The sequence below is a fragment of the Eschscholzia californica genome, unplaced genomic scaffold (assembly GCF_041429995.1).
Source record: "Eschscholzia californica isolate CP2 unplaced genomic scaffold, dmEscCali1.0.p SCAF_3, whole genome shotgun sequence".
In the NCBI taxonomy this organism is placed as follows: Eukaryota; Viridiplantae; Streptophyta; class Magnoliopsida; order Ranunculales; family Papaveraceae; genus Eschscholzia; species Eschscholzia californica.
In genome coordinates this window covers 46004823-46031035 of record NW_028238420.1, presented here as the reverse complement: position 1 = coordinate 46031035, position 26213 = coordinate 46004823, and the positions used below count along the sequence as shown (strand labels likewise).

At 37.0% G+C, this 26213-nt stretch overlaps 6 protein-coding genes and 1 pseudogene across 10 annotated transcripts; 4 read left to right on the top strand and 3 right to left on the bottom strand.

The window, feature by feature from the left end:
* Positions 1-1550: 1550 nt before the first annotated feature.
* Positions 1551-4389, top strand: LOC147550861 (UDP-arabinopyranose mutase). Its single transcript, XM_086672343.1, has 3 exons — positions 1551-1739; positions 2826-2955; positions 3065-4389. The coding sequence occupies exons 1-3, from the start codon at positions 1617-1619 to the stop codon at positions 3082-3084; spliced, it is 273 nt and encodes a 90-aa protein (XP_086528469.1). The 5' UTR covers positions 1551-1616; the 3' UTR covers positions 3085-4389.
* Positions 3167-4389, top strand: RGP5 (Alpha-1,4-glucan-protein synthase family protein). Its single transcript, XM_086672342.1, has one exon. The coding sequence runs from the start codon at positions 3167-3169 to the stop codon at positions 4208-4210; it is 1044 nt and encodes a 347-aa protein (XP_086528468.1). The 3' UTR covers positions 4211-4389.
* Positions 4390-6897: 2508 nt separating this feature from the next.
* Positions 6898-12266, top strand: LOC147550859 (vacuolar protein sorting-associated protein 26B). Its single transcript, XM_086672341.1, has 12 exons — positions 6898-7214; positions 7713-7761; positions 7855-7929; positions 8312-8386; positions 8527-8599; positions 9086-9130; positions 9424-9535; positions 9858-9924; positions 10573-10617; positions 11062-11117; positions 11235-11410; positions 11741-12266. The coding sequence occupies exons 2-12, from the start codon at positions 7759-7761 to the stop codon at positions 11917-11919; spliced, it is 906 nt and encodes a 301-aa protein (XP_086528467.1). The 5' UTR covers positions 6898-7214; positions 7713-7758; the 3' UTR covers positions 11920-12266.
* A 756-nt stretch (positions 12267-13022) lies between these two features.
* Positions 13023-15803, bottom strand: LOC147550858 (CBS domain-containing protein CBSX6-like). Its single transcript, XM_086672340.1, has 2 exons — positions 14835-15803; positions 13023-13996 (listed from the first exon to the last, which is right to left on the bottom strand). The coding sequence occupies exons 1-2, from the start codon at positions 15176-15178 to the stop codon at positions 13096-13098; spliced, it is 1245 nt and encodes a 414-aa protein (XP_086528466.1). The 5' UTR covers positions 15179-15803; the 3' UTR covers positions 13023-13095.
* A 664-nt stretch (positions 15804-16467) lies between these two features.
* On the top strand, positions 16468-21135 carry LOC147550856 (pentatricopeptide repeat-containing protein At2g22410, mitochondrial pseudogene; annotated as a pseudogene). Of its 4 annotated transcripts, none has more exons than XR_015238815.1 (3): positions 16539-19126; positions 19241-19381; positions 20495-21135. The product of XR_015238815.1 is annotated as a pentatricopeptide repeat-containing protein At2g22410, mitochondrial pseudogene, transcript variant X2 (transcript). The 4 variants fall into 4 exon arrangements; XR_015238818.1 differs by having other exon boundaries at positions 16721-19160; positions 20495-20996; XR_015238814.1 differs by lacking the exon at positions 20495-21135 and having other exon boundaries at positions 16468-19126; positions 19241-19587.
* Positions 19724-20798, bottom strand: LOC147550857 (CRIB domain-containing protein RIC4-like). The gene is made up of 3 exons (XM_086672339.1): positions 20650-20798; positions 20449-20550; positions 19724-20067 (listed from the first exon to the last, which is right to left on the bottom strand). Exons 1-3 carry the CDS (start codon positions 20783-20785, stop codon positions 19817-19819), a joined length of 489 nt encoding a protein of 162 aa, XP_086528465.1. The 5' UTR covers positions 20786-20798; the 3' UTR covers positions 19724-19816.
* A 1358-nt stretch (positions 21136-22493) lies between the features above and the next one.
* LOC147550855 (basic leucine zipper/W2 domain protein) lies at positions 22494-24623 on the bottom strand. Its single transcript, XM_086672338.1, has 3 exons — positions 24465-24623; positions 24187-24344; positions 22494-22818 (listed from the first exon to the last, which is right to left on the bottom strand). The coding sequence occupies exons 1-2, from the start codon at positions 24526-24528 to the stop codon at positions 24187-24189; spliced, it is 222 nt and encodes a 73-aa protein (XP_086528464.1). The 5' UTR covers positions 24529-24623; the 3' UTR covers positions 22494-22818.
* Between the last annotated feature and the right edge of the window lie 1590 nt (positions 24624-26213).

Genomic DNA, 26213 nt, shown 5'->3' with positions numbered 1-26213 from the left:
TATAGAGTTAGTTCTCCATACCCTTAGAGGTCTAGGTAATGAGTATTCAGCCTTTGTCACTGCCATAGAGACTAGAGAAAACCTTCCCTCCTTTAGTCAACTCCAACCCTTCCTTTATACACAGGAAATGAAACTCAGTCAGCAACAATCCCTCTCTAATGCATCTGTTTCCACTGCCTTGGTGGCAAAATCAGCTCAGCCATATCAATCTAAGTACTCAAACCAAAAATATCCTCGTCAATCTTATATATCGAGAGGTGGATACCGAGGAGGACGTTATGATTCGAGGGGTCGAGGAAGAGGTCGTTCCAACTATCAAAATCAGTCAAGTTCATCTCAAAATCAGTCAATTTAGCAGACAAAACCCTCCACAACTACATTTTTTTTCTCCTATTTCACAACTTTAAACTACTCTCTTCTTTCTATCTCTCCCTCTCTCTCTATAAACCACCCCCACTACAAACAAACATCTAAAATAACTTCATATTCCACTCTCTCAAAAAACAACCAGCTAGAATAACTCAAAACAGAGCACCGCATAGTTCAATCTCTGGTGAAAAATCCATCAATCTCCACACCACCTTCGACCACCATGGTCGATGTTGAAAGGAGAATGATGGGTTTCCTTACTGGCATGCCACCACTTCATCAAGGAATCAATTTCATGCCCTAATTGATTTACCCATTGCTTCAATTTCATTCCAAATCGCTTCTAATACTTTGTGGTTGAAATTTTGGGGACCCAAAACCATCAAACCCTGAAAAATGTTTACGAATTGCTAGGAAATCACTTAAAAATTGGTCTTTTTAGTTCCGCTCTCTAATCACTGTTATCCTGTCAATCCCTCTTTAGTTGGAACCCACATCTTCTTAGTCGATAGAAAATGAGTTTCTTGCAGTGGGTCTGATGTTTTTGATCTCTTCTAAAAAGAAGCTATTTGATGGAAAACAAGGTTAATGAGTAGAAGTGTATGATTTTCTAATAACAATACAGTAAAAAGCCAGAAAAGAAAGAATCTAGAGAGAGAAAATAATGGCATTTGAGAGTAAAAAAGAAAAAGAGTAATGGGAATCTAGAGAGAAAAATAATGCCATTAGAGAGAGAAGAAAATGGGTGATGGGTTTTTAGATTAGAAGATGATGGCGTAGTTGGTGGGTTTGTCGACCGGAATGATTTCACGACAAGAAACCATGAAAGAGAAAGCTTTTACTTCCTGTTTCCACTCTTTTGGTGATGATATAATGTTGTGGGAGATAGAATTAGTTGTAAGCTTTTGATTGAATTGAAAGATTTGCTATAACAAACAATTAAATTTGTTTCAACACGGTTGATTATGAGAAAGAATTCTCACCGTAGGATTAGATGGAGGGCAGTTTTGTCAAAATTCACGCGCGTACTTCGCACACATACCATTTGACGGGGTTTTGAGAAAAAAAAGCAATTGGGGTTAACGCCAGAACACTTTTGATTTTGGGTGTGAAGTCCTGTACCACTAAATAATTTGTTGGCAATGTCTAATTAACCCTTTTGTTTTCTCCGACTTTGGGGGTTTTGGGGGCATCTAGAAAATTGGCCTTTTATCAGCAAGAAAGAGGAGAGAGAGAGAGATTAGCGAATGAGTAATAAATCCCCACCACCTTCTCTTCTCTCTCTAACAATCGAATCGGCTGTCCGTAACATATCTCATATCCCCGATCTCTCACATATCCCCGATCCAATTCTATTCGACCTCTTCCTGGTTGGTACTCTCTCTTTCTCTATTTCAGTTTATGTTGTTAAATTTTCACTCTTTATTAGATTATTATGAACTTATCTTTTGATTAGGGTTTCGAATTTCTGTTCAAAATACTAGTAGGTCGGTCTCACTAAAGGTTTAAAGGAGATAACTTTAGGTTTTACCATAGTTATGCTTTGGATCAATATCCTAAGTTTTATGGTGTGTTTTTTTTTTACCCAGTTTGACCCAAATTCTAGGGTTTTCTGTTGTCTAACTTCCACCATAAGTAGAAATTTTGTAGATTATGTATGGTTTTAAAAACCCCAATTTGAACTGGATGAGGAGTTCTCCAAAACTCATATTTGGTACATGCAGTTTCTGGGTTCTAAGCTTGTATGGTAATGGAAGATTGATTTGCCTTGCTTCTTCATGAAAAATAAAGAAAATAAGAAAAAAGACTGCCTTTTGGTTGTGATTTTAGAACTCTTTGCTGAAAAATATAAGTACTACTGAAGTAGATTAATTCCTTGTTTGTCTTCCTCGATTTAATGCTTGTAGTTGCATAAGTCTTCACTGTCCGTTTGCTGAAAGGGTTCTTGAGATCTTAGACACAAGTTTCAAATGTATATAATTGAGACTTTTATAGTAATATTGTTGAAGTAATTGAGTGGTGATGTGTGAGTTCATCATTTGGATGATATGTTGAGAAAGCATAGAGGGGTATGGTATGATTTTGTTCGATTACGTTTATTTGGAAAATTTCTATTTGTCAGACACTTGGGATGAAAAAAATGCAGAATTGGTTTCTTATTTTGATCTTGGTATAGCCCTATGAACTACTTCGTGTTGAAAATCAGTACTAACCCCTTATTTCAGTATCTTAGATTGATATATATATATATATATATGCATGTTTCGAGATTTAAACGCAGAAAAGTGATTTTAGTTTAATAATAAAACTCGTGATGATTGAACGTTCTCTATGTAAAACTCAATTTAAAGCATCAAACACGAATAAAATTTAAAAATGGCAGAAGAATCGGATGTCCTCTCTTGCAGTTTCAGACCCTTAGCCTAATTTAAATTTTTTCTACTTGTCAATTGTAGAAAACATTGAGTGCAGGAAAGTTGACGGAAAAGGTTCTGCAAGTGTTCATTGCTACTGGTAACGATGATGTTATGTACGCAATAGATTTGTTTGGAATAAAGCACGTTGTCACACCTGTTTTACCTACCAGTAAGTCGTTAGACCACTGTTTGGCATGTCCACAACTTGTGTATATTATTTTTTTCCTTCCCTTTTCTGTGGAACACAGCTATTTAACCTGCAAATTTGCTCTTGACAGGATGCTCTGAAAAGTTTTAGGAGTGATTGGATTTGGTATTTGGTAGTTTCTGCAAATTCCGTTTTTGAACCCTAGCTTAGTTTCAGAGCTCGAAAAGGCAAAATGTCCAATACAGTGATTGAGGATAATGAGGTTGACATCGTAATTACGGCACTGCGGTCCAACCTTTCATCCTTCCTGGAACAATGGAAGCCATTCTTCTCAAGATTCCATTTGATAATAGTCAAAGATCCTGAACTTAAAGAAGATCTCCAAATACCAGAAGGCTTTAACTATGATGTTTATACCAAATCAGATATCGAAAAAGCTCTTGGTTCGACACAAACTAACATCATATTTTCTGGCTACTCATGTAGATACTTTGGCTATTTAATCTCCCGCAAAAAGTACATTATATCAATCGACGATGACTGCTTTCCTGCTAAAGATGATAAGGGATGCTTAGTGGATCCCGTGGCCCAACACATCACCAATCTCACAACTCCGGCGACACCATTCTTTTTCAACACACTTTACGACCCATACCGAACTGGGTCTGATTTTGTTCGCGGGTACCCATTTAGCCTACGAACCGGGGTGAATTGTGCTCTATCTTGTGGTCTTTGGCTCAATTTAGCAGATTATGATGCACCGACACAAGCCCTGAAGCCAAACCAGAAGAACACTCGCTACGTGGATGCTGTTATGACAGTGCCGAGACAATCAATGATGCCAGTTAGTGGGATCAATTTAGCTTTCGAGCGAGAGGTAATAGGACCAGCACTGTTCCCAGCTCTGAGACTAGCTGCTGAAGGAAAGCGAAGGTGGGACACAATGGAGGATATATGGTGTGGAATGTGTGCCAAAGTGGTCTGTGATCACTTGAATCTTGGTGCGAAAACTGGTCTGCCATATGTATGGAGAAAGGAAAGTGGTAATCCTTTTGAAAGCTTGAAAAAGGAATGGGAAGGAGTTAAATTGATGGAGGAGGTTGTTCCTTTCTTCCAGTCGGTAAAATTGTCAAATTCTGCAGTAACTTCAGAGGAGTGTGTTCTTGAGATTGCTCAAATGGTGAAAGAACAACTAGGCCCGTCAAGTCCTATCTTTGCTCGTGCAGCTGAAACCATGGTAGAGTGGGTTCAGCTCTGGAAGGCAGTCCGATCTTGAATGGCTTTTGTCTCGAGTAAGTGAGATATCATCCTTTTTATATGTACTTTATCGCACTTTCTTTATGGTTGAAAAATTGCAAGAAGATTGTTGAAGACACAAAACTAGACGTGTTTATTTACTCATATTTTCTGTTTTAATGAATATGACCTTTTATTCTGGTCTTATATTTGGCTAAATGGGCAAATATGATCAAGGTTTGCAAATTTGGTGCTAGGAAAAATCTGGGTTAGGACTGATCCACTGAACTTGGGTCCTCGGGCGACCTTGGAGCTCAGACTCTGTTCGCACTAGAGTCCCACCCCTATTGTTGGACCTCCACTTCACTAGTATGGTGAGCCGTTTGACTAGCTAATTGTTTTTTTTTGTTGAACTAGTTTGACTAGCTAATTGTTGGTACAAAAAATTATTAGTGGTATGTAAGAGTTCACCCTATTTGACCTTTTTTGTTTGTTGAAGACCCTATTTGACTTAATTGCTTCAAGAAGTTCAAGGAGAATTTAAGAAATCCATTTCTACACCAAGCGCATAAAAAAAAAATCAACAGAACGCTAATCAATCAACTTTTTTTGTTGAAACGCTAATCAATCAACTTGTTCTTAAGAAATGCCATACTTTCAATCCACATTTCTCATCTAAAATTAGGTTTTGAGCAATCTTGTAATAGTTTCAAGCCCGACCGTCATTTTTTGAGTTGGAATGAGTTTGTCATAGACCAGGCGTGGGTGAGATTTTTGAATGAGTTTGTCATAGACGGGCCGTGGGTGAGATTTCGGGAGGTCAGATGCCAAACTTTAATCCTCTTCTTGAATAAAATTTGAGGGGTTGGGCCATTGGTCCAAAAAGGGCCCCAAATGAAAATCCCACCTAAAGTTGCCTAAAAATGAAAGGGAGGTCCAATGTGTCAGTTTGGGGGTCAAAATTACGTAAAGGGCCCTTAGAAAATAAAGTATTTACCGTTCATGCCATCGAAAATTACAAAATTGCCATCGAAAATTCTCGGGAAACGATTTTTTTTCTGAAAAATAATCTGACAACCCGTCCATCAGAATCTGTACTGTTCGGAAAATTACGGAACTGCCACCGAAAAATTCCCGAGAAACGAAATTTTTTGTCGGGAAATTATTTTATTTACTGGAAATTTTTTTCTGTACTAGACATTAATGCTGGGCGGGAATTTGAAATTTCGTAAAAAAATTTGAAAATTTGGGAAATTTCGAAAAAAAAAAATGTGACCGGGAAATTATTTTATTTACTGGAAATTTTTTCTGTACTAGACACTTTTGCTGGGCGGGAATTTAAAAATTTGGCCGGGAATTTAAAAGTTCGTTTGAAAATTTGGAAATTTCAAAAATTTGGAAATTTCAAAAATTTCAAAATTTCGAAAAAAAGATTTCGTTCGAAAATTTGAAAATTGGAATTTTTTGTGTACGGGAAATTATTTTATTTACCGGGAAGAGATGGTTTGCTGGGCGGGAATTTGAAATTTCGTTTCAAAATTTCAAAAAATTTTAAACTTTGAATTTTTCGTGTACTGGTAAATTATTTTATTTACCAGTCAGTTTTTTTTTTTCCAGGAAAACGTCAGCATGTCCCGTCCAAGGGCAAGAGGGGCATAAAAAAAAACTGACATTTGGACCTGCAACTAATTTTTGGGCAAGTGTGGATTTTTTTTGGGTTTACCCCCTAGATTTTGGACTGTTGACTCAAAAATCCATAAAATTTCACACCAGATCTTTTTTTTCCTCAAGCAGACTGCTGGTGTAGGCAAAAGCCATATCATCAGTGGAAATCATTCCAAATCAGGTAAAAATCAAAATAATTGTGAAACCATGTAAAATTCTACAACCATAAGGGAAATAGAGAGAAGCAGGTAGAGAGAGAGAGAGAGAGAGAGAGAGAGAGAGAGAGAGAGAGAGAGAGAGAGAGAGAGAGAGAGAGAGGGAGAATCAGGTAGACCTCGGGCAGAAATGCAGTGTGGTTTATTGTGATTTGGGCTTCAATGGGATTGGAATCATTGAGATCTGTTCGACTGCTCCTAATTTTTCTTGGCATTTTATAAACAACAAAGAGAAAGAAAACAAAGCCCTTCTCACATGTCAAGTTGAATAAATGAATGCAACCTCAACCAGAAAAATCACCTGCACTTTCAATTTCAGGCCGATAGCGAAGCAGAACACACTGATCCACGATAGAATAGTTTTACGGAACCAGACTGAATGATATTGTTACTTTCCAAAAAATTCTTGTTGTAAATCCAAGAAGGACGGTCTATTTTTCTATGCAGTTCGTCGGTCAAACCAATGATTCTTTTCTCAAAGTAATAGAGTCTTTCTTTCTTGTAGTCACACTTCTATCAATGCAATGGAAAAACGGTTCCTTCCGGGCAAGCCCTTAGGCTTACTCTATTGGACGACTCGATAGCCTTCATCCCCCCTTGTGACGTAAAAGTAACATTGATTTTGATTGAACCCAGTGGGTAGCGTCCTACTTCCAAACTTGCCCGCGACCTCCTACACCACTACCCGAAAATTGATATGACCGACAACCATTAGTAGGGGTGTGTTTTTGTCCACATCCCCAGACCAATGAGAACGGGCCACATCAATTTTCTTGCCTTTTTCGTCTCCAGTTTCCGGCTCTAATAACATTGCTGATATTAATAAGGGCACTCTTAAAATGGAAAAGGAGGTGAGGGAGTAAGTCACCAACAAGAGGAGGTCTTGAAAAACCAACAACCCTTCCACTCGAACGGAACTTTTCACGTTTATTAGGTCACGTGTATCTCACGTGAGAATGAACTGTCTATTTTCTTTCTCTCTTTCCCCATCAACCTAACTAGTTTCGATCTGAGAGAAAGTCTGAATGAATTCATTCATAGAGATCCAGTATTCTCATCTCCACCTAAATTGATCTGAATCTCATTGATCATTATTAGGGTTTTGAGCCCTACCTCTAGCATCGTCCCAAGGTCTTCTCACACAATTTCGATCTACCTTCAACTGTAAGTCACATTATTTCACTTGATCTGTAAAGTTTTGATTCGGAAGAAATCTCTCTTTTGTATCACAAAAAATCCCTAACCAAAACAATCGATCAGATTATAATTGCATTTATCTGTTGGAATATCTCTAGGTTTCAATAAGTTGATCCCCTAAGTTTTGTTTAAATTACATCTATGTTATGTGATCAAAATGAAATTGATTATTAATTGTTGTTTTCTTTGAGCAATCTTGAGCAAAAATTGGGTTTAATTTTCTAGTTCTAGATACTAGGAGTAAAGTAGAAGAATAATTGCATGTAACAAGATTTCTAGTTTTCATGAAGTTAAATCATGGAAAAAACACTTTTTTTGATCTAAGGGTAGGTTTCTTCATGGATTTTCTAGTTAATGAAATGTGGGTCATTTGAAAATTTTGGTTTAGGACTTCATGGTTTAACATCTGTTCTCTTTTTATGTCGTAAATATGAGATTGATGTGTGGCTTCTTTTGTGCGTGTAGGTATTTTATGCATCATAAGGTTCCAAATTAGGACTTATTCATAGAAATGGTAAGAATTTGATCTTTACGAGCTTTTTGGTATTGGGTTTTGAAGGGCTTAGGTTGAAGGGTATACTAATGAATAATGGTTTTGTTTACTCAGAATTACCTTATTGGAGCTTTCAAGTCACCTTGTAAGATTTCAATTACATTTGCTGATGGAAGAACTCGTAAGCAGGTATCTAGTTCGTAATTTCATCTGCAGTGTACTCGATTATCAAGCAAATTCATGCTTCCATTGATAGCCAAACCACACTCTCTCCCAACACACATTGACACATATACACATGTAAAAGAGGGTCCAAAAGAGAATGAGAAAAAGACATACACTCCAAGAAACTAGCACTTAAAAGGGCACGCGTTAGATTTCGAAGTAAAGGAAAAAATGTCCCTTTTTTCGACTTTAAAGTAAGATTTCATTATAAATTGGCGACACTGTAAAAAGAGTTGCAGATGGGTAACCTTTTTTTCCCTTGTACAAATTGAAATGTTCCACCGCTACAGTGTGTCCTACTAATGCTGGTATTGTTGTCTAAGTGTCTAGTCTAATGATTCCACAGGTGCCATTAAAGAAAGAAAATGGTCAGACCGCAATGGTTCCTCTTTTTCGAAGTCAAGAGAACATCATTGGGGAGGTATCTTGCTTGTTTTTCTGGCTCTAGACATGGTTTAGTTTGAAGTTTACGCATAGTTATGTAAATAGTTTCAAGTCACTGAATGAATGTACAAATAACTCCTATCATGATTTTTTTTAACGATATGGTCTCACATACAGGTTTCGCTAGAACCAAATCAAGGGAAAAAAGTCGAACATAATGGCGTTAAAATTGAGCTCCTTGGCCAAATAGGTGAGTACCATTTTGTTGTAGTGTTAAGCTATGTAGCTTTCATTTTTCAGTACGATTGCCTAGCCTCGACAAAAATATGACTTTCTTCGGTTTTCTGTATTCCTAGATCTTTTGTCTGTAGAATGCTCCTCTGTGAATAGGTTGAACCTAGGGGTGCATTTTACCGCAATATGCTGACCAAATGATATGTTTGCCACTTTTGTTCTGCTCTACATTGTCAAATATTGACCTTGTGGCTTTCGTTCCTTCTGTGTTAACCCTCGTTTCTCCCTCCCTTTTTTCTCTTGAGACCAATTATTAGTTCGTGACTTTTGTCAGACAGTTTGTTCACCTGCTGTTTTTTGTTTTATGAATGAGTCAAGACTTACATCTTTCTTATCTGTCTGTCAACATTGTTATTATTTAAGTTTCACAATAGCTGAAAAAGAGGGTCTTGTCATTTCTTGTATTATGTTATTTTAACTATAAGTTTATTTCCTTTTGCAGAGTTGTACTTTGATAGAGGGAATTTTTATGATTTTACCTCCCTCGGTGAGTTTGCTTTTGGCATGACGCTCATTAACGTATGAAATCAATAGATTCTTTTGTTCATGGTATTCATAAATTTGAACATTTAAAATTTATACTTGTTTATTTCTTCCTCTGACTGAGCTTCCTTTGGTGTTTATGCTAATTGTCCATTTGTCAATCTTAAACTTAATCCAAAACCTAACCTATATGTTTCTCATCATTCTCCAGTAACTGTAGATGCTATTTCCACTCCTCTAATTGCATATAAGGGTCTAGCATTAAGTTGACCTAACTTTCTTATTATTCTCATGCAGTGCGTGAGTTGGACGTGCCTGGTGACCTATATGAAAGGAAAACCTACCCGTTTGAATTTTCTACTGTTGAAATGCCGTACGAGACATACAATGGCGTGAATGTAAGGCTTAGGTGAGGTATCTTCATTCTTTTGGTTACCTAGGCGATGCATAAGGATTATGGTATTGCCTGGTTGAGGGCATGACAACTTGAGACTTCTAGATCTAATACCATGCTAACCTGAGAAGCTTAAAATGATGCATGCTTTTTTTCTTCACACAGTAATTAACCCATTAGGAAACCAAATTTGGTTTGTTGCACAGTTTTTCCTATGACACTTGAATTTCTTATCTATGTTAAGATTTTTATCCTCATGGTCCAATATGGAGAACTGTAAATAGTAAATAATAAAATTAATTGACGCCTTGAGTCATTTGTTTATGCAAACCTACAGGTACATTTTGAAAGTGACGATCAGTCGTAACTATGTCAGCAACATTGTGGAATACCATGATTTTGTGGTAATCTATCCATCTTTACTAGTATATTACTTTGGTTGTGAATTTGAATGCACTATTTCTGCAATTAGTGCATCTCACATGTTCTCTGCCCTTTTTTTATTTTGAGTGGAACCTGAACCTGGTTTGTATTGATTTAAGCAAGGAAAGTGAGTATTTCTTATACTTAGGCAAAAAATTTGTAATATTTCATTAGTAATATCCAATTCATGTTATGCCACTATACTTTTGGATATAGGCTTGACTTAACATTTTACCACTAAATTGATGTATCAAACGAATGCAATTTTCGACCAAAGAAGGAAAAACATGGCATGTTAACACCCAATTCTACACAATGTAAAATTTGCTCCACATTTATCCTAATAAGATGATTCCATGTTTTAACCTCCACTTCTTTGTTTCGTATGGGTTGCCAAGAAACAGATGCCCGTGGGTCCAAATTAGAAGGTCAAAGGAATTCTAGTTGTATACATATTCTACTCTTTTCCTCGAGAACTTTTGTCTTGGGAATGTAGTAAGAAATGTATATCGTGTGAGACACTCTATATACTTATCAAGAAAAAGATTCGTTGAAGTAACATTTTTTTTTACTTGGCTAACAACTTCTGTTTTAACGTCTCTTTTTAACTGTTTTTTTTTCTAACTCAGGTGCGCAACTACACACCACTTCCATCAATCAACAACAGCATCAAGGTGGGTAGAAATGCTTTTGACTTCTGGAAAATCGCATAATTTACATCTTATAGACTCCAGCAGAAGACATTTTTGTCCAAGGAAGTTTATTACTGGGGTTTCTAATGTTATATTTTGTTAAGAATTTCATGATGAAGTTGGAGTTTTATATTTAAAGTTATACTGGTTGACCACAGTCTTTCTGTACTTCTGTCCTTAATTTTACATACGTAATAAGGTGTTTGTTGACCCACTTTCAACTTAAGAATTCCCAATTCAGAAAAAAACTTACGGTTCCGGTCAGTTCATACTTGTACATGTGCCTATGACTGTTTGATTTCTTTTGCCTTCTTAATATGGAACACTTGGTTCTGATCTCATCGTGTTCTTTTAAGAAATTGAATATCTTACGAACTTCTTGTTTAACCTCACCTTGCGTTCTCCCAATATTGATTTCTTGTGCAGATGGAGGTTGGAATTGAAGATTGCCTACACATCGAGTTCGAGTACAATAAAAGCAAGTAAGTTGCACCATTGCTAGAGTTCTTATTGCTTATACGTGACAGTATGACACTTAAATTCAGGTAGTAATGTCTGAGAAGATATGTTTTCTTACCAATTGAAGTGTGAACTTTCAGGTATCATCTGAAAGATGTTATCATTGGGAAAATATATTTTCTACTTGTAAGAATCAAGATAAAAAATATGGAGCTTGAGATTAGACGTCGTGAGTCAACAGGATCAGGGCCCAATACATATGTTGAAACAGAGACCCTGGCAAAATTTGAACTAATGGATGGTGCTCCAGTTAGAGGTACTTCCATCTGCTTACTTTCACTTCTTACAATATCTCCGCACCGTAGATTGTATTTAGAATTTTTTAAAACTTTAAAATCTGGTTTTGAAGTCTCTTAATCAGCGGAACTATATCAATATACTAGTCTAAGAAAATGCATAACAAAGGGTCACCTGAAAACCAAAAAAAGTCGGATAGATATGGTTCACCTATGGATATTTCGGGGTTTCCTATATCGTATATGATGCTTTTTTTTTTTTCTTCATTTGGGTTTGAGTCAACATCTTTTAATCTCCAAAGTAGCAACTTCTGACAGGCAACATTTTGTGCTATGTCTTTATCTTTCAGGGGAGTCGATTCCAGTGAGACTGTTTCTGAGTCCATACGAACTGACACCAACATACAGAAATACTAACAACAAGTTCAGCGTCAAATATTATTTGAATCTTGTCCTTGTTGATGAAGAAGACAGACGGTATTTCAAGCAGCAAGAAATCACAGTATACCGCCTCCTTGAAACATCTTGATTGCTCACCGTCTGCCTTGCACGTTTTGATTCTCCTGAAAAGTTTCAGGTCCTTGCTTCCTTGGTTCATCTTTCTTAGTAAAGTTATGTCATTTAGGTGATTACGATTACTCATCTTCCTGAGGTGAATCTTAGAAGTGACTCCATCAGAGGGCTATCTCACTGCTGCATTATGTACACAAAGAAGTTGCGGGCTTAGGGTTTTTGATTGTTATTTGACTGAACGGATGGTTGAGACAATTTGTTTAGTTTTTCCGCTGCACTCATTTTGTTGGTTTTTTTTGGCTTTGTAAATCGATGTTGTACGGACATAGATTGATTTCACTCATCTAAATGAATTGATCCCAAGTTTGTTGTCCCTTCACAGAACCATGTGAAGCTTTCATGGCGCTTGTTAACTCAGTCAATATTTGCAGATATAGTCTTAGACATCGTCGCAATTCGTAGCATTTGGTCATTAAACACACAAAAATAAACCTTTCTCTTTCGTTTCCCTTCAAATCTATTCCCATTTCCATGACTCAACCCACAACACTTTTGAGTATGTCCATATGTCAGTAATCATTAGGACCAATCCCTCGAATCTATCGTTCAGCTATGGAGCTGTTTTTGGATATCAATATTTTCGTATGCTGTATAGGACTTGGACAAGGAACTCGACGAGGACCTTACTGTACCCTGAAACTTTCTTTTACAAAAAAAGGATTGAAAAGAAAGGGGAAAATGTGAGATTTGTAAACCAGCAACCTCAACAACAGTGCACATGATATACAGTTCATCTGACAGCTGAATAGGTACCAAGTGTGTACTTAGCCCCATGCCCAAAATGAGTGCACAAGATACGTCCCGAAAATTTACAGATGAAACTAAAGTATGGCAGAGTCTATCGAACCTGTCAAACCAGTAATATCTATCAATAAACATACATTCTCATTTGAAACACAACAGAAGCTAAACCACTTAAAGAAACCAACACTACTCCAAGTTGAAGAGCAGAGTACCCCGGTACCACCTAACAAAGAAGAGCCCTGCCAAGGTTTATATATGAAAAGGAAAAACAAGATACAGACATGAGCAAATGGAGCAGATGAATATGACGTAGTATTCGAGCAAAACCAATCATATCTTATAACGAAATCCGGGTTTATCGTAAAAATAATAAAATCCCACTTAAAAATCAAGGATTCATAGAAATTAATATACTAGGATTCTTGGTCACAGCTGCCAGAATTTCAGTATAACCTATTACTCCAACCAACACATTATCATCCTCGCCATTGGAATCTGTCACCCATACATGTGTTGCTCTGTGAGAAAGCATCTGAGCCATGACTGCAGCTAACGAGCTCGTAAGCTTACATGTTATCTCTGCGCTTCTTCCTCTATACATATTCCGCCCAAAACCAGTGTTTGGGCCTGTTGAGCTACTGAAGAACTCGATACTCCTGCTACGGAACTTCCTTGGCCTCACTGATCCAAGCTCACCATTTCCATTACCTTCACCAATAACTTTACTCAAATACGGATCAGGAGCATCATTTGGAAAAACATTGTCTTGAACCCCCGTTACAAACTGACCAGCGGATAGGTTTGCCAGAGCCCAGGCAGCAGCTAAGTAATCACATTTCCACAGTTTGGAATCTGAGATCTCCCCAATGATCCGTTTTTGGCCGTCCAAGAACTCTACTACTGCCACTGCACTTGGGTCTTGGGGGAGTTCACGGACTGCTTCAATGGCCCGCGAAGAAGCTTCAATGTAGATGAAATGTGGGTTGATAGCTCTGAGGGAAGAGATGGAGGAGAGAGGAACAGGAGCTAAAGCCCCGAGGCACCCGATGAGAAAACGGATCACATCTTCTCTTGATAGACAACAGAACTTGGTCTCACGAAAAGTAGGAGATGAAGATGGGAAATTATTGATGTTTGAACTGTTGCTCGCTAAGGATGAGCCATGGTTTTTGAGCCATTTGCCATTGTAGAGAATCGAGAAACGCTTGCTCATACCTCTCCAAGCTACACTCTTAGCTACAAGGAGACGTCTTACTCCTTGTGTCATCATCTCCAATGCATCTATCAATCTGACAAGAACTCAACAAGATTCAGTTTGATAATAATAATAATAATAATATAATAAAAAAGTTCAAACAGAACCAAACCCACGTAAAATACCAAACTTCCAAATGGAATATCGAAGCGCAACTTGGATGTACTAGAACTTCATTTTCCTCTCTCTAAGTTGGGAAGATATATGACATCAGGATTGCAACATTCGTATGCCTTCTCGTGTGTTTTAACTTTTAAGTACTATCATGTATTTTACGGATCCGTTGTTTTTCCTAGAAGAGTAAGTATAACAGTCTTTTTACTCTTAAAATGCTTTGATGTGCTTATGACAACAAAATAGCTCAATCGAAGCTTAAATAATTCAAGGCCCGCAAGATTAACAACTAACCACAATAATGCAGTTCAATAATGAGGTTTCATTATAGAAGTGACCCCATTTGTGATATATAATCATAAGCTTTAGATATATTAAACCCCACAAGAAAGAAGAAAATGATGTACATATATACATATATCATCATATTCAGCCGACAGAAATTGTGTAGATATGTTTGAAACCGAATAGTTAGATTCAAACGAAACTAAAACCCTCAAAACATGATTAAGATACCAATGGGTTTCTATGGAACTATAGAACCAACCCACGATAGAATGCGGTTTCCATTATGCAGGATGATCAAACAAGTTGAACTTCTAAACTATAATTTAGATTCAAGGACTACCCAACCTTCAAAACTAGACAAAACATAATCAGTTGGCAAAGATCACATATAATATCAATTCAATCAAACAATTATAAGACCAATCAAAGTATACAAAAAAAAAAACTCATTATGAATGAATTTATCTTACCTAGTTCCAGGATCTACCTCCTTCAAGAGTGATTTATTAGGAACAACAAATTCAGAAACAGGAGTTTTCATACCCATTTCTTGATTCTTCAAACATTCTTCTCTTGCCAAAAATGAAACAATATCAAGAGAATTAATAATACCCACAAATCTTTGTTGTCTCATTTCTGAATTCTCAATTAAACCCATTTGTGTTTTCTTCTTCCAAACAGGAATCCCACCTTCTGTACACGTCCCAATTGCCAAAATTGCAGATTCAACAGTTTCATTCTCTAAAAACTCAATCATCTCTGGTTTACCCACAGTTAGATCTCCAATAACATGATATACAAAAACAGATGCCATTGTTATTAACCCCTAGAGTTTAGAGAAAGAAAAAATAGTAGAAAGTCTTGATTGATTGTTATAAGAGAGAATGAAGAAAAATGAGTAATAAGAGAAACCCACCTATGGGTTTAGGAGGATCAATGAAATAAGTAATGGGTTTGAATTTGAAAGATAGGTTTCGAGAAGTAGCAATTAGTTTGAGAAGAGGGCTGAGAATACCACCAGCCATGGAGAAGAAGAAGAAGAAATTAGAGTAATGCCCATGAAAAGTTTCTTCTTCCCTTCCCCTCTCTCTCTCTCTCTCTCTCTCTCTCTCTCTCTCTGCCTCTCCCTCTCCTATGAGTGCTGATTTAAGATTGGGATGAATGAGAAAGGAGAAGATTGGGATGGATGAGAAAGGAGGTAAATTTGGAAATACCACAGAAAGGAGGCAAATTGGGAAATAGAAAGAAGATAAAATGGAAGACTTTGACCTTAATAGATTGGCAGAAGATAAAAATCAACGATTTTGCCAAATAGACCCCTAAATCAAGACTGGTAGATCTTCTGCTCCTTCATTTTTAACAGTTTTGTTACCACGGTGTTAGGGGGATTTCACCTTCCAATTTTGCCATGACACTTTTTTTTTTTTTTCCGCTTTCTTGTCTCTTTGTTTTTTTTTTCTCTAATTTGTATCTGTGGCTTGAGGAATGAAAGCTCGTAGACAAAGCGAGTTGGACTTTTCTCAAGAAAATTGCAGTTTTTCCATTCTTTTTATCAACAAGTAACGGGCAAAAATATTTCCTCGAAATTTAAACTGAATGTACCTGCTTTATATCCATTTGTAGAAGAAAGACGTCAAGTTTAGTTCTAGGCATTTCCCACATCCCCCATGAGCGAATTGAGGGAGTTGTTCGATGTCATGTCAGTTTAACAGTGTCGTGGGACTCGCACAAACTCGTAATGAGGAAAAAGGGTAGAGTATACCAATTATTATATCTTTTCCGTCCCTCCCTCCATTTAGTGGTTCTGCCCCACCAAGTCATATTTTCCCATCAAGGGGTTGGTCGGGTTGGTGCAAAAACAATTGTTTCAGTCACTCCCGGTCTCTAGAAGAAACTGTTGGGTGTTAACCAACTAACTGCTTTTTGGTCTTTGTTGTCTCATTTTCTAAACACAACGGACGTGTATATATTTTACATTTCATAAGAAACGTGCGTGATTTGATTATACCAAAAAGTCCATCTGAATTTTATGCTCTTCTTCTAATTTGGTACTTTTTACAATTTTACATTATGTATATGCTATTGAGTAATGCCCATGAAGTTGTTGGGAGAAGTTATTATAAATTAGCTTCCTGGCCCGTTTCCCACCCTCAGCCCTCAGGTAAGGGAATTTTGGATGAAGGCCAAGCCGGCCTATTAACTATAAGCGGGCGGGACGTGCATTGACCATGTCGGTCTTCGCGCTAAACATTTCCCCACCATTTTTGGATCGGGGTTCGGGCTTCCGGGCCAAATTCCCACCTAAGAAAATTGCCCCTTGTCCTATTAAAGGTCCACTGTGGTGAGGCGGACTAGTAGAGTAGAAGGCAACAGTTTGTTACCGGGAAGATTTGAACTGCCCTTAGAATTCAACCCGCGAAAATGAGAAACCAAATCTTTCCCCAACTAACAAAACCTTTTTCTTCTCTCTCTACAAAAAAATCTAGATGGAATTCAAATAGTCAGCTCATAATCACCAACCCAATTCTTTTAATAATGGAATCCTGCAACTCCATGACCGAATTAAAGCAAATTCAAGCTCATATGACTCGTACTGGTCTCATTTCTCACCGTTTTCCTGTAAGTCGTCTCTTATCTTTTTGTGCCCTTTCTGATTCTGGCAATATAAATCATGCCCATCTCATTTTTACTCAAATTTCAGAACCCAATGTTTATATTTATAATACTATGATTAGAGGTTACTCTAAATTTAGGTTACCCAAGTTGTCATTCTTGTTGTTTCGTTCAATGGTAAGTGAAAGAATCGAAATTGATAATAGAACTTTTGTCTTTGCACTCAAAGGGTGTGAGAATTTTCATGGAGTTTGTGAGGGGGAAATGATTCATTGTCAAATCTATAAAATGGGTTTTGATTTGGACTTGTTAGTTATAAATGGGTTGATTCATTTTTATACGAAAAATGGGTCTTTGGTTTCTGCACGTTACGTGTTCGAGAGAAGCTCTGTGAGAGATGTTGTTTCATGGACAACTATGATTGATTGTTATGTGCAGAAGAATTTTCCTGATGAGGCTATAAAACTCTTTCGTTTAATGCTATCGAGCAATGTCGAACCCAATGAAGTTACTATGATTACGGTTCTCTCAGCCTGCTCTGTGATTGGGAATTTGAGAATTGGAAGATCGATTCATGAATATATCGAGAAGAATAATGTTAATCGAAGCCTTAATTTGGTTAATGCATTGGTTGATATGTATGTCAAATGTGGCTGCTTAACGACCGCAAAAGAAGTTTTTGACAAAATGGAATCTAAGGATGTTTACTCTTGGACTAGTATGATCAATGGATATGCCAAAGATGGAGATCTAGAGCGTGCGAGAATGTTTTTTGATGAGATGCCTGAAAAGAATGTTGTCTCTTGGAATGCTATGATAGCAGGTTATTCACAGAAGAATCAACCTGAAGAAGCTTTGAAACTCTTCTATGAAATGCACGATAGAGGTATTTCGCCTATAGAGGCCACTCTTGTATGTGTTCTGTCTGCCTGCTCTCAATTGGGTTGTCTAGATCTTGGTCGATGGATACACCAGTACTATATCGATCTCAAGAAAGTTCAACTTAGCGTTACTTTGGCTAATGCATTTATCGACATGTACGCTAAATGTGGAAGTATTGGAGAAGCTTCACATCTGTTCCATACGATGCAAAATAAAGATTTGGTATCTTGGAATACCATGATAGTTGGAAATGCAGCTCACGGATATGCAGAAGAGTCTCTTAACATATTTGAGCAAATGCTGAGTGTGGGATTGCAGCCCGATGATATCTCGTTCGTGGGTGTCATGTCAGCATGCAGCCATGGTGGACTAGTTACCCAAGGTCGTAAATATTTCAAAAAAATGAGAGAACTATTCGGTTTAGAGCCCAAGGCAGAACACTACGCTTGCATGATTGATCTACTTGGTCGTGTTGGGCACCTGACAGAGGCCCATGAGTTGATAAACCTAATGCCCATGAAGCCCGACGAAGCTGCTTGGGGAGCACTTCTTAATGCATGTAGAATGCACAGAAATGTCGAGTTAGGTAAGCTTGCTGCAGGTAAACTTCTAGAGTTGAATCCTAAGGATAGCGGAATTTATTCACTTTTGGCAAATATATATGCTACTGGAAGAAGATGGGACGATGTACGAATTGTTAGAAGCATGATGAGAGCTCGAGGTGTGAAAAAAACTCCTGGGTGTAGCTCAATCGAGGTTGACGGTGAGTCATATGAGTTCTTAGTTGCAGATAAGTCGCACCCTCAATCCGAGGAAATTTATCAAGTATTAGATGATATGTTATTATTTTTGAAGTTGGAAGGTTACGTACCCGACACATCACAGTATATGAGATTGCAGGGACCTATTGATATTGTCTGTTCAACCAAATGAACATTATTAGCTATCCATGACATTATGAAATCACCAGAATGATGCAACAAACCGAGATAGAGGAAGAAGTTCGCCCTTCAAGTCTGGCTTAAATCACAAAATTCGATTTCCCCTCCTCCGTATTATCAAGCTGCTTTGCTCAGCGACGTACGGGATAGTTACTTCGAATCAAATCTCTTTTTTTCGTTCCGTATCAAGCTTTGAATAAAAAAAACTGAAGGAGGTGTGAAATATTAGGCAACCCATATTGAGCAATAAGAAGAGAAATTGATGAGTAAAAGTTGGGGTTGACATGACTAGTTTATATTGAAGCTTCAACCCGAATCAGCTGAAGGTAAAGTCCCACGGAGTGATATTGTCATATCAATGTAATGAAGAGCTTACTACCTTTATTCTTTCTCAATTTGGTTAAGAGATCTAACCCACAATGATGATTCTTTTTATGCAGAAATATGAAGGGGTAGAGCGAGCACAAAGACCCTTTGCTTCAAGAAAACTCTCGGTAGACATTGTGGCTTTAGAGCAAATAGATGTACTTCTTCAGTCCTACAAGCATTCCAGGGTTGGTGCTCTTCCTGTCAAACACCAAGTAAGTGTTGACATTTTACTTTCTTTAGATGTCAGTTAGGCCATTTTGAACTCGTCTTCGAGATTTATCTATTGACTTACAACATTCTTCCAGACTATATAAGAACAAACACATGATATAAATGTTAAAAGACACATGAAAATGATGAAATATTGGTAATTTGCTTTATATGAAATTAGTAGAACAAGGTTGATGAATTAGATAAAGCTCTTGCCTTCGTTGTTGTGACTCATTTATCTCTCATCTCTCTGTGTGATCCAATTTGAGTGGAAAGATAAGTTTCTAAAAGTGTTCGAAAAACAAATTACCGAAAATAATGAAATATCTTCCAAAAATAAGACATGAGAAAGAAAAAAATATAATACAGAATATAACAATTAATATAGTAGATGAATATATTATGAAACAAGTATTAATTAAGTGGAAGATTTGAGACTAATAATTAGCTAAGTTGCTGTTTAGAGAGAGATGAGGAAGAGAAAAGAGCTCATGAGGAGGATGATCAATATTCAGGAGGAGGTCATTGGTGTTGTTGTCAAAAGTGCATCCCTTCATGATAATGGTGGTGGCTTTACCACCACCATTCTCACTTTCTTCCCATCCAATTTGTGCTACATGCTTCACATCTGTTGGCAACCCTATTTCCATCTCCATCTCATCCTCCTCCAACATTTCTTCTTTGTACACTACAAAATGTGTCATATATATTAAAAGAAAAAAAAAAAAATAGTTTTCTTTAATGAATTAAAACATTAATTTGTTATTAGAATAATAAAGGAGGATCGATTTTATAGTCGTCTAGCCTAGTAATAATGGTTCTTTATACGAGGCCTAATAGGTTTGTATGTGCCAACAACCCTTGGCTAGAGAGGTCACCAACTTGGTTTCCGCTCTCTAAGTCTTCTGTTAGAGGCGTTTCGGGTTCATATTACCTTAATAATAGTAATACAGATTCGAATTTAATCGACTATATAGGCATGCTTTGAATTCGAACATATTCAAATTGTTTCTCTTTTTTATGGATTAGAGAAAAATGGATTAGTGATTAGGATATCAAAAAGAGTTACCAAACAATTGAGACAAACTCTTGAAGTTCTTCATCATTTTGTGTAGGCTGGTGGAGATAATTGGTTTTGGAACATCTAGGTGATCTTCTTCTCCTCCTTCTCCTTGACAAGAATAAATACAAAAAACAACATAAGACCCACATTACAATATACTGTGACAATATCATTTAGAGAGAGAAATCTAGAGAGAGAAAGAGAGACTTGATGCAGTAGAAGAAGAGTTGGATTGTGATTTTGATAACTTGGGAGAATTGTTCTCACAAACAGCAACACTAGATTGAGAAATGCAACCAATGGAGAAGGGAAGGATGATTAGTCTCTCAATTCGATTTCTCATCCTTATGGAATTCTATTTGGCAATCAAAAACCCAAGTATAGATCACCAAAAAGAATCAATAAACACAATCAAAGAAAAATTGATGAAAATGTATAATACAATGGTAGTAGTTAAGGTTATCACATCATCAAGGTCATATATACTTCTTATGAACACTTTGGCTTTATTAGCAAGATTGAATGATTCATCTTGAAAAGTCACAAGTAATAGCTACCCAAGTTTGTTAGAGAGAAGACAGATCTAGAGAGGGAGAAAGAAGTAATGTGAAGTGGGTTGTGTCACTTTCAAGTTAAGTTGGGTGAAACAGCAAACCACAACCTAACTTCACTTTGATTCTACTCAATTTATAGCAGTATACTTTTTCTTTGGAAATAGATCATTTAGTGGAGGAAAACCAAAATGGCCAAAAGGGACGGTTAAGTTAAGGGTCATGTCAACAGTTGGTAGCCCAAGTGGTTCCAAAGTGTTGACATAAACTCCAGAAATCTCTAGAGGTCTCAGGTTCGAATCCCAGAGAAGGTGGAATCTTTGGTTATTTGATTTGGAGCTATAGGCCCGGTTCTTGTTTCAGTTTGAGTGGGCAGTTATTGAGCGTATCACATCTTTGATGTATCAATGTCAGAAAGAAAAAAAAAAAAAAAAAAAAAAAAAAAAAAGTCAAGGGTAATAATGGATTACCCTTTAGGCCTTTACAAAAGTAACTTGTTTTCCTTATTCAAATAGAAAAAGGTAAAAAAAAAAAGATTAGTTTCAAAACAACAAAATTTGTCATTAACAAAAAAATTTAGTTTAGGAACATAAAAACTTTCCACTAAACTATGGTAAGACCCTCTTAATTTTTTTTTATTGAGAGTCTGATGCAAAGACGAATTCTCTTTCTCCTAAACTTAGATCAAATTTAAAAAAGAGATAATAATGTAGAAACTAATTTAGAGAGCCCTAATTGCTCAAAGATCATTTACCATTTAAGACAACTTCCATTTTTTGCTATGTTATTAGAAACATGTATATGGTCACAAAACTGTTTTGATTTGGTTATCCAATTGTTGGAGTTCCCATCAACAACTTCATTTGGGGTTCCTCAACATTTTATGAAGAAATTTGCATGTTAGCGAGGAAACAAACAATTTCAATGGATGGGAGGTTAAACCACATAAAACTTGTTAACTTTGCTCAATAGAACTCTTCAAGAGAGAAGCTAGTTGATCTGTAATGGATGCATTCTGTTCGGCTTAAGGATAACGGTCGTGAACGTCACAGAGAGCCCATCAGATAAGTGGCAGAGAGAGCACCTGTGGAAAAGCGACGAAGAGACCGCCACAAAAAGTGGGGAGATACCGCCATATAAGTCGCGGAGGGACATCTGCGAAAAGGCAAAGGAGAGACCGCCGCCGGAAGTCACAGAAAGGCCACAGCGAAAAGTCATAGAGAGACTACTGCGAACAGTCAACAAGAGACCACAACCAAATTGATGGAGAGGCCGCCACAGAAGGGCTGGAGAGACAGTTGTAAAAGTGATGAAGAGAGCTGCGAAAGTGTAAGTGGAACTGTCACAAAGAGTTAAGGCGGCACCACGGCAAAAAAATTGGGGTGCCACTACCGCAAAAGGTGACGACGGAAAGTTACAGCAACAATCGGCATAACCATCAACAAAATAATGTTCTTCAATTAAAACAATGTTGCGAAAGAACTAAAATCATTAAATACGTAGAGAAACAAAATAATCTATTACTATTTTGAAAGGGAAAATGTCAGAGATATCAAAAGATGAAATATTAGGCTCAAACGATACTGAATCTTTGATCATCAATCAAGACCGTCAACAAACAAAATTTGTGTGCATTTCAAGTACTACCACATTATACTGTTCCCAACTCTCTGTAGCAAAAAAGAACAAAAGAACGACTTACAATTAATGCAACAAAGGTGTTACTACTTTTGGTTCAACCCATATCTCTCCCAAACTTCACCTTCTCTAGTCCCTGCTGCCCCATATTCGAAGGGGTTGGATCGGCTGCCTTCTCCAACAGAAGCTGACGAGAATAAACATTCATGATAAATAAACATAATTCAAGGTTATCTTCAAGAATTCGGACAAACTAATGAATAAGGTTTGATTGTATGGGTCGATGAAAGCAAAAAAGCTAGATCAAATATTGAAGCACAAATATGATGTCATTATGTCTAATTCGCCCACAAATAGAACTGAAAATCAAGCTAAGTTTATCCAAATGTGGGGCATAAACTATTTACGAAATTGATAGCAGTGATGTTCATTTCATAGTTGATACAGTTTCAAACTAGAAAGGATTTCAATATCAGACATAGGTAGGATAGATGCAAATATTAAGATAAGGATATTTCTTCAAGAAAACGTAAATAAAATCTTCTTTCTACTTTTCACGGAAGTAGTTTTTCTTGTATCACATTGAAATTCGCACGTCTAGGGAACTAATCTATCCGGTTTTATTTCTAACAAAATGAGTTAATGCACTCATTCTTCTATTTCCTGACTTTGCATCTCAATAAAACAAGCCTCCCTAAGGGTATCCCGATATATTATAGAACCGAAGTAACACAATTATTGAATAAATACTAGCTAGACAGACATTCTTAGTCACGGCCAAAGTAATATTGACTAAAGCCTACGACGACCAATAGTCCGGGAAGAGAACCGCCACAGTATTTATCACTGCAACATTAATATCCATTAAAGTTGGAACTTTTGATATCCATTAGTACCACTATAGTGTTTTCGTGCTACTAAAGTTTGGCTTGATTAGACTCTTCATTTTTGCCTTCATGCTAGTTAGCTTCACAAAATGAGGTGAAACTGTTCGAAAAGATGGCAAAACGACAAAGAAGCAACAAAAACATGAAATCTTGTATACACCTATAAATTTCTATTGATGGATTAGGATTTGTTCTGACGAAAAGAAAACCAAAAAGAGCAATTATGAAAGTAAACAATCACATATAACACGAGATTTACATGGTTTAGTTGATGAGACATACATCAGGACGAACAACGACGCGATGATTTTCACTACGAGTGAAGAACAAAATTACAAAAATATCTCAAGGATTTCAGCATTTGTAGCTCACTAAAACCCTACTCTCCCCCTCCACTACTCTCTAAAATCCGAAAAAAAAATACCCCCTACATTGATAAGCTTCCTTTATAATACTATGCTATGGCAAACATAAGTAAACGGGTAGTGCCAAGATATGTATGTCAATTGTTTAATTGATTGGTGTGGGTAGAAAGGAAATGCACATAAGAATTAAGATGAAGTATACAAATAATTGAAGATAATCGAAAAAAGGAAGCAAATTGACTCAATTCTCAAATAAAATAAAGGGAAATGAAAAGTTCAGGTGAATTGACAAAAATGTATAACCTAGGAACCCTCGCCGTCATCCAAGATTATTGATTCAGTTGGATTATTAGACATGGGTTGTTCTTGTTCTTGTTGTTGATGTTGTTGTTGTTGTTCATCGGCGTTGATGATCTGCTCCATGTCTCTTATTCTCGTCTTCACAACACTCGTAACAAGAACTAGTGACAGAAAATGGATTTACAAAATGAGGGTTTATATGATGATGATGGTGGATGTGAAAACAAATCATGATCTAGACTGTGGAGAGAGAGAGAGAGAGAGAGAGAGAGAGAGATTACCAGCAGCAGTGCCGAAGGTCCATAGCCAGAGAATCTTCAAACCAGGGCTCTTGTCCTTGAACATCTTCAGAAAAAAAAAAAAATCCCAATTTACACCCAAACTGCGGCTATTTACAACACAATTTACAGTAAAACTGTCGGTTATCTGAACCCGACAAGTCTATTTTGCTTAGGCTAAGTGGGGGTTATTCGTTCAGATCTTTTAACAGATCTTCAAAGTTCTTAAGACTTTTGAAGTTTGGCGTTATTGGTTTCGGCCTTTTTTTAAGAGCTTCGAAGTTTTGTGTTATTGGTTCAGACCTTTATTTAAGAACTTTAAAGTTTCGTGTTATTGGTTCAGATCTTTGTTTAAGAATTTTAAAAGAACGCGTTATTCATTTTTTATGAAAAATTAAGAACCTTTAATCAAAGATCTGGCCCAAGGACTGAAATGAGGGATACAAACATGAAGAAACAAATATAATATTTGTTTAGAAAAAATAACATTTTTTTGTTTAGAAAAATAACATGAACATTACAACACTGAAATGAGGGATACAAACATGAAGAAACAAATATAATATTTGTAATTGAAACGATTTTCTCCATTCTGTGTCATCGGCATCTGACATCCTTCTCCGCAATAGTAGGTGACTAAGTGTAAAAGAGAAGTACATCAAAGACGATCATACATGATCATAACCAACGACACTCAACCATCTTCCAACAAAAGGCCCAGATTGAAATCCCCTCGAACAATGATCGCCACTTGGGTACCAGGTTTAACGCAAAACACACCCGAAGAACCAAATGAAAAAAGAAATTCATAGCTTCAAAAAAACCACACAATTTGTTAAAGGTGGGATCAAAATATTCCAGGATTATCCCCTAGTATTCTCTCGATAGAGAAATCATGTCCCACCACAATCCGAATAGATCACAATCGAACATCTGGTAAATAGGGTCGCTAACTAAGTTTGAGTCGAAAGACACAACGAAGCCAGCAAAATCATGCAGACAAGCTGCAAATGGTGAAAGGTGAAATAGAGAACCATAACTAGTGAGAAATATAGTCATAATTGAGACCACAGTTGCAGTGTTAATCAAGATATGAGGAGCCCTGGACCATAACAAGTACGAAGTTAAACCTATTGTAGCGTCAGAGAAAGATGAAAGCCCAAAATGAGTTTGAGAACTAAACCTTAACCATTTCACCCGGGTCAAAAGGTTTACCAAACATATAGAGAACCCATGCCCTACTTATTTTCCTGTATCGAATGACTGACCCAAATAGTGGTAAAAGCAAGTCCAACTATAAAAGATGGTTTTGGGCCACCCAACTACCACAAGGCCCACTAAATAGAGTGACCCATCAACTAAACTAGAAAGTTCACACGTGTAGCCCCCAAGCTAGTAATTGCATTGCAAGTGACATGCGCACTTCTTCTTCCACCAAGTTGAGGTGATTCCGACATCGGAGGTGGTGAGCTCGCCGGTCATCAGGTAGTGAAAATCAATCCGGGATGATTGTTCCATTTATGGGCAATAAGAACTCCAGTGAAGAAAACAAAGAAAACTAATTGACAAGTTGGACCTTACCAAATAATTTATACTTGAGAGGAGGAGGATCTTACTTGAGATATGTAGTAATAACAATACAATAAGTTCATTAGTGAAGTATAAGTAACCAAGAAATCACAAGCAGATAGAGATTTAAGTCATTTGAAGGCATGACTTGCCATTGCTTCAGACTGAACGAAGCAGGAAATC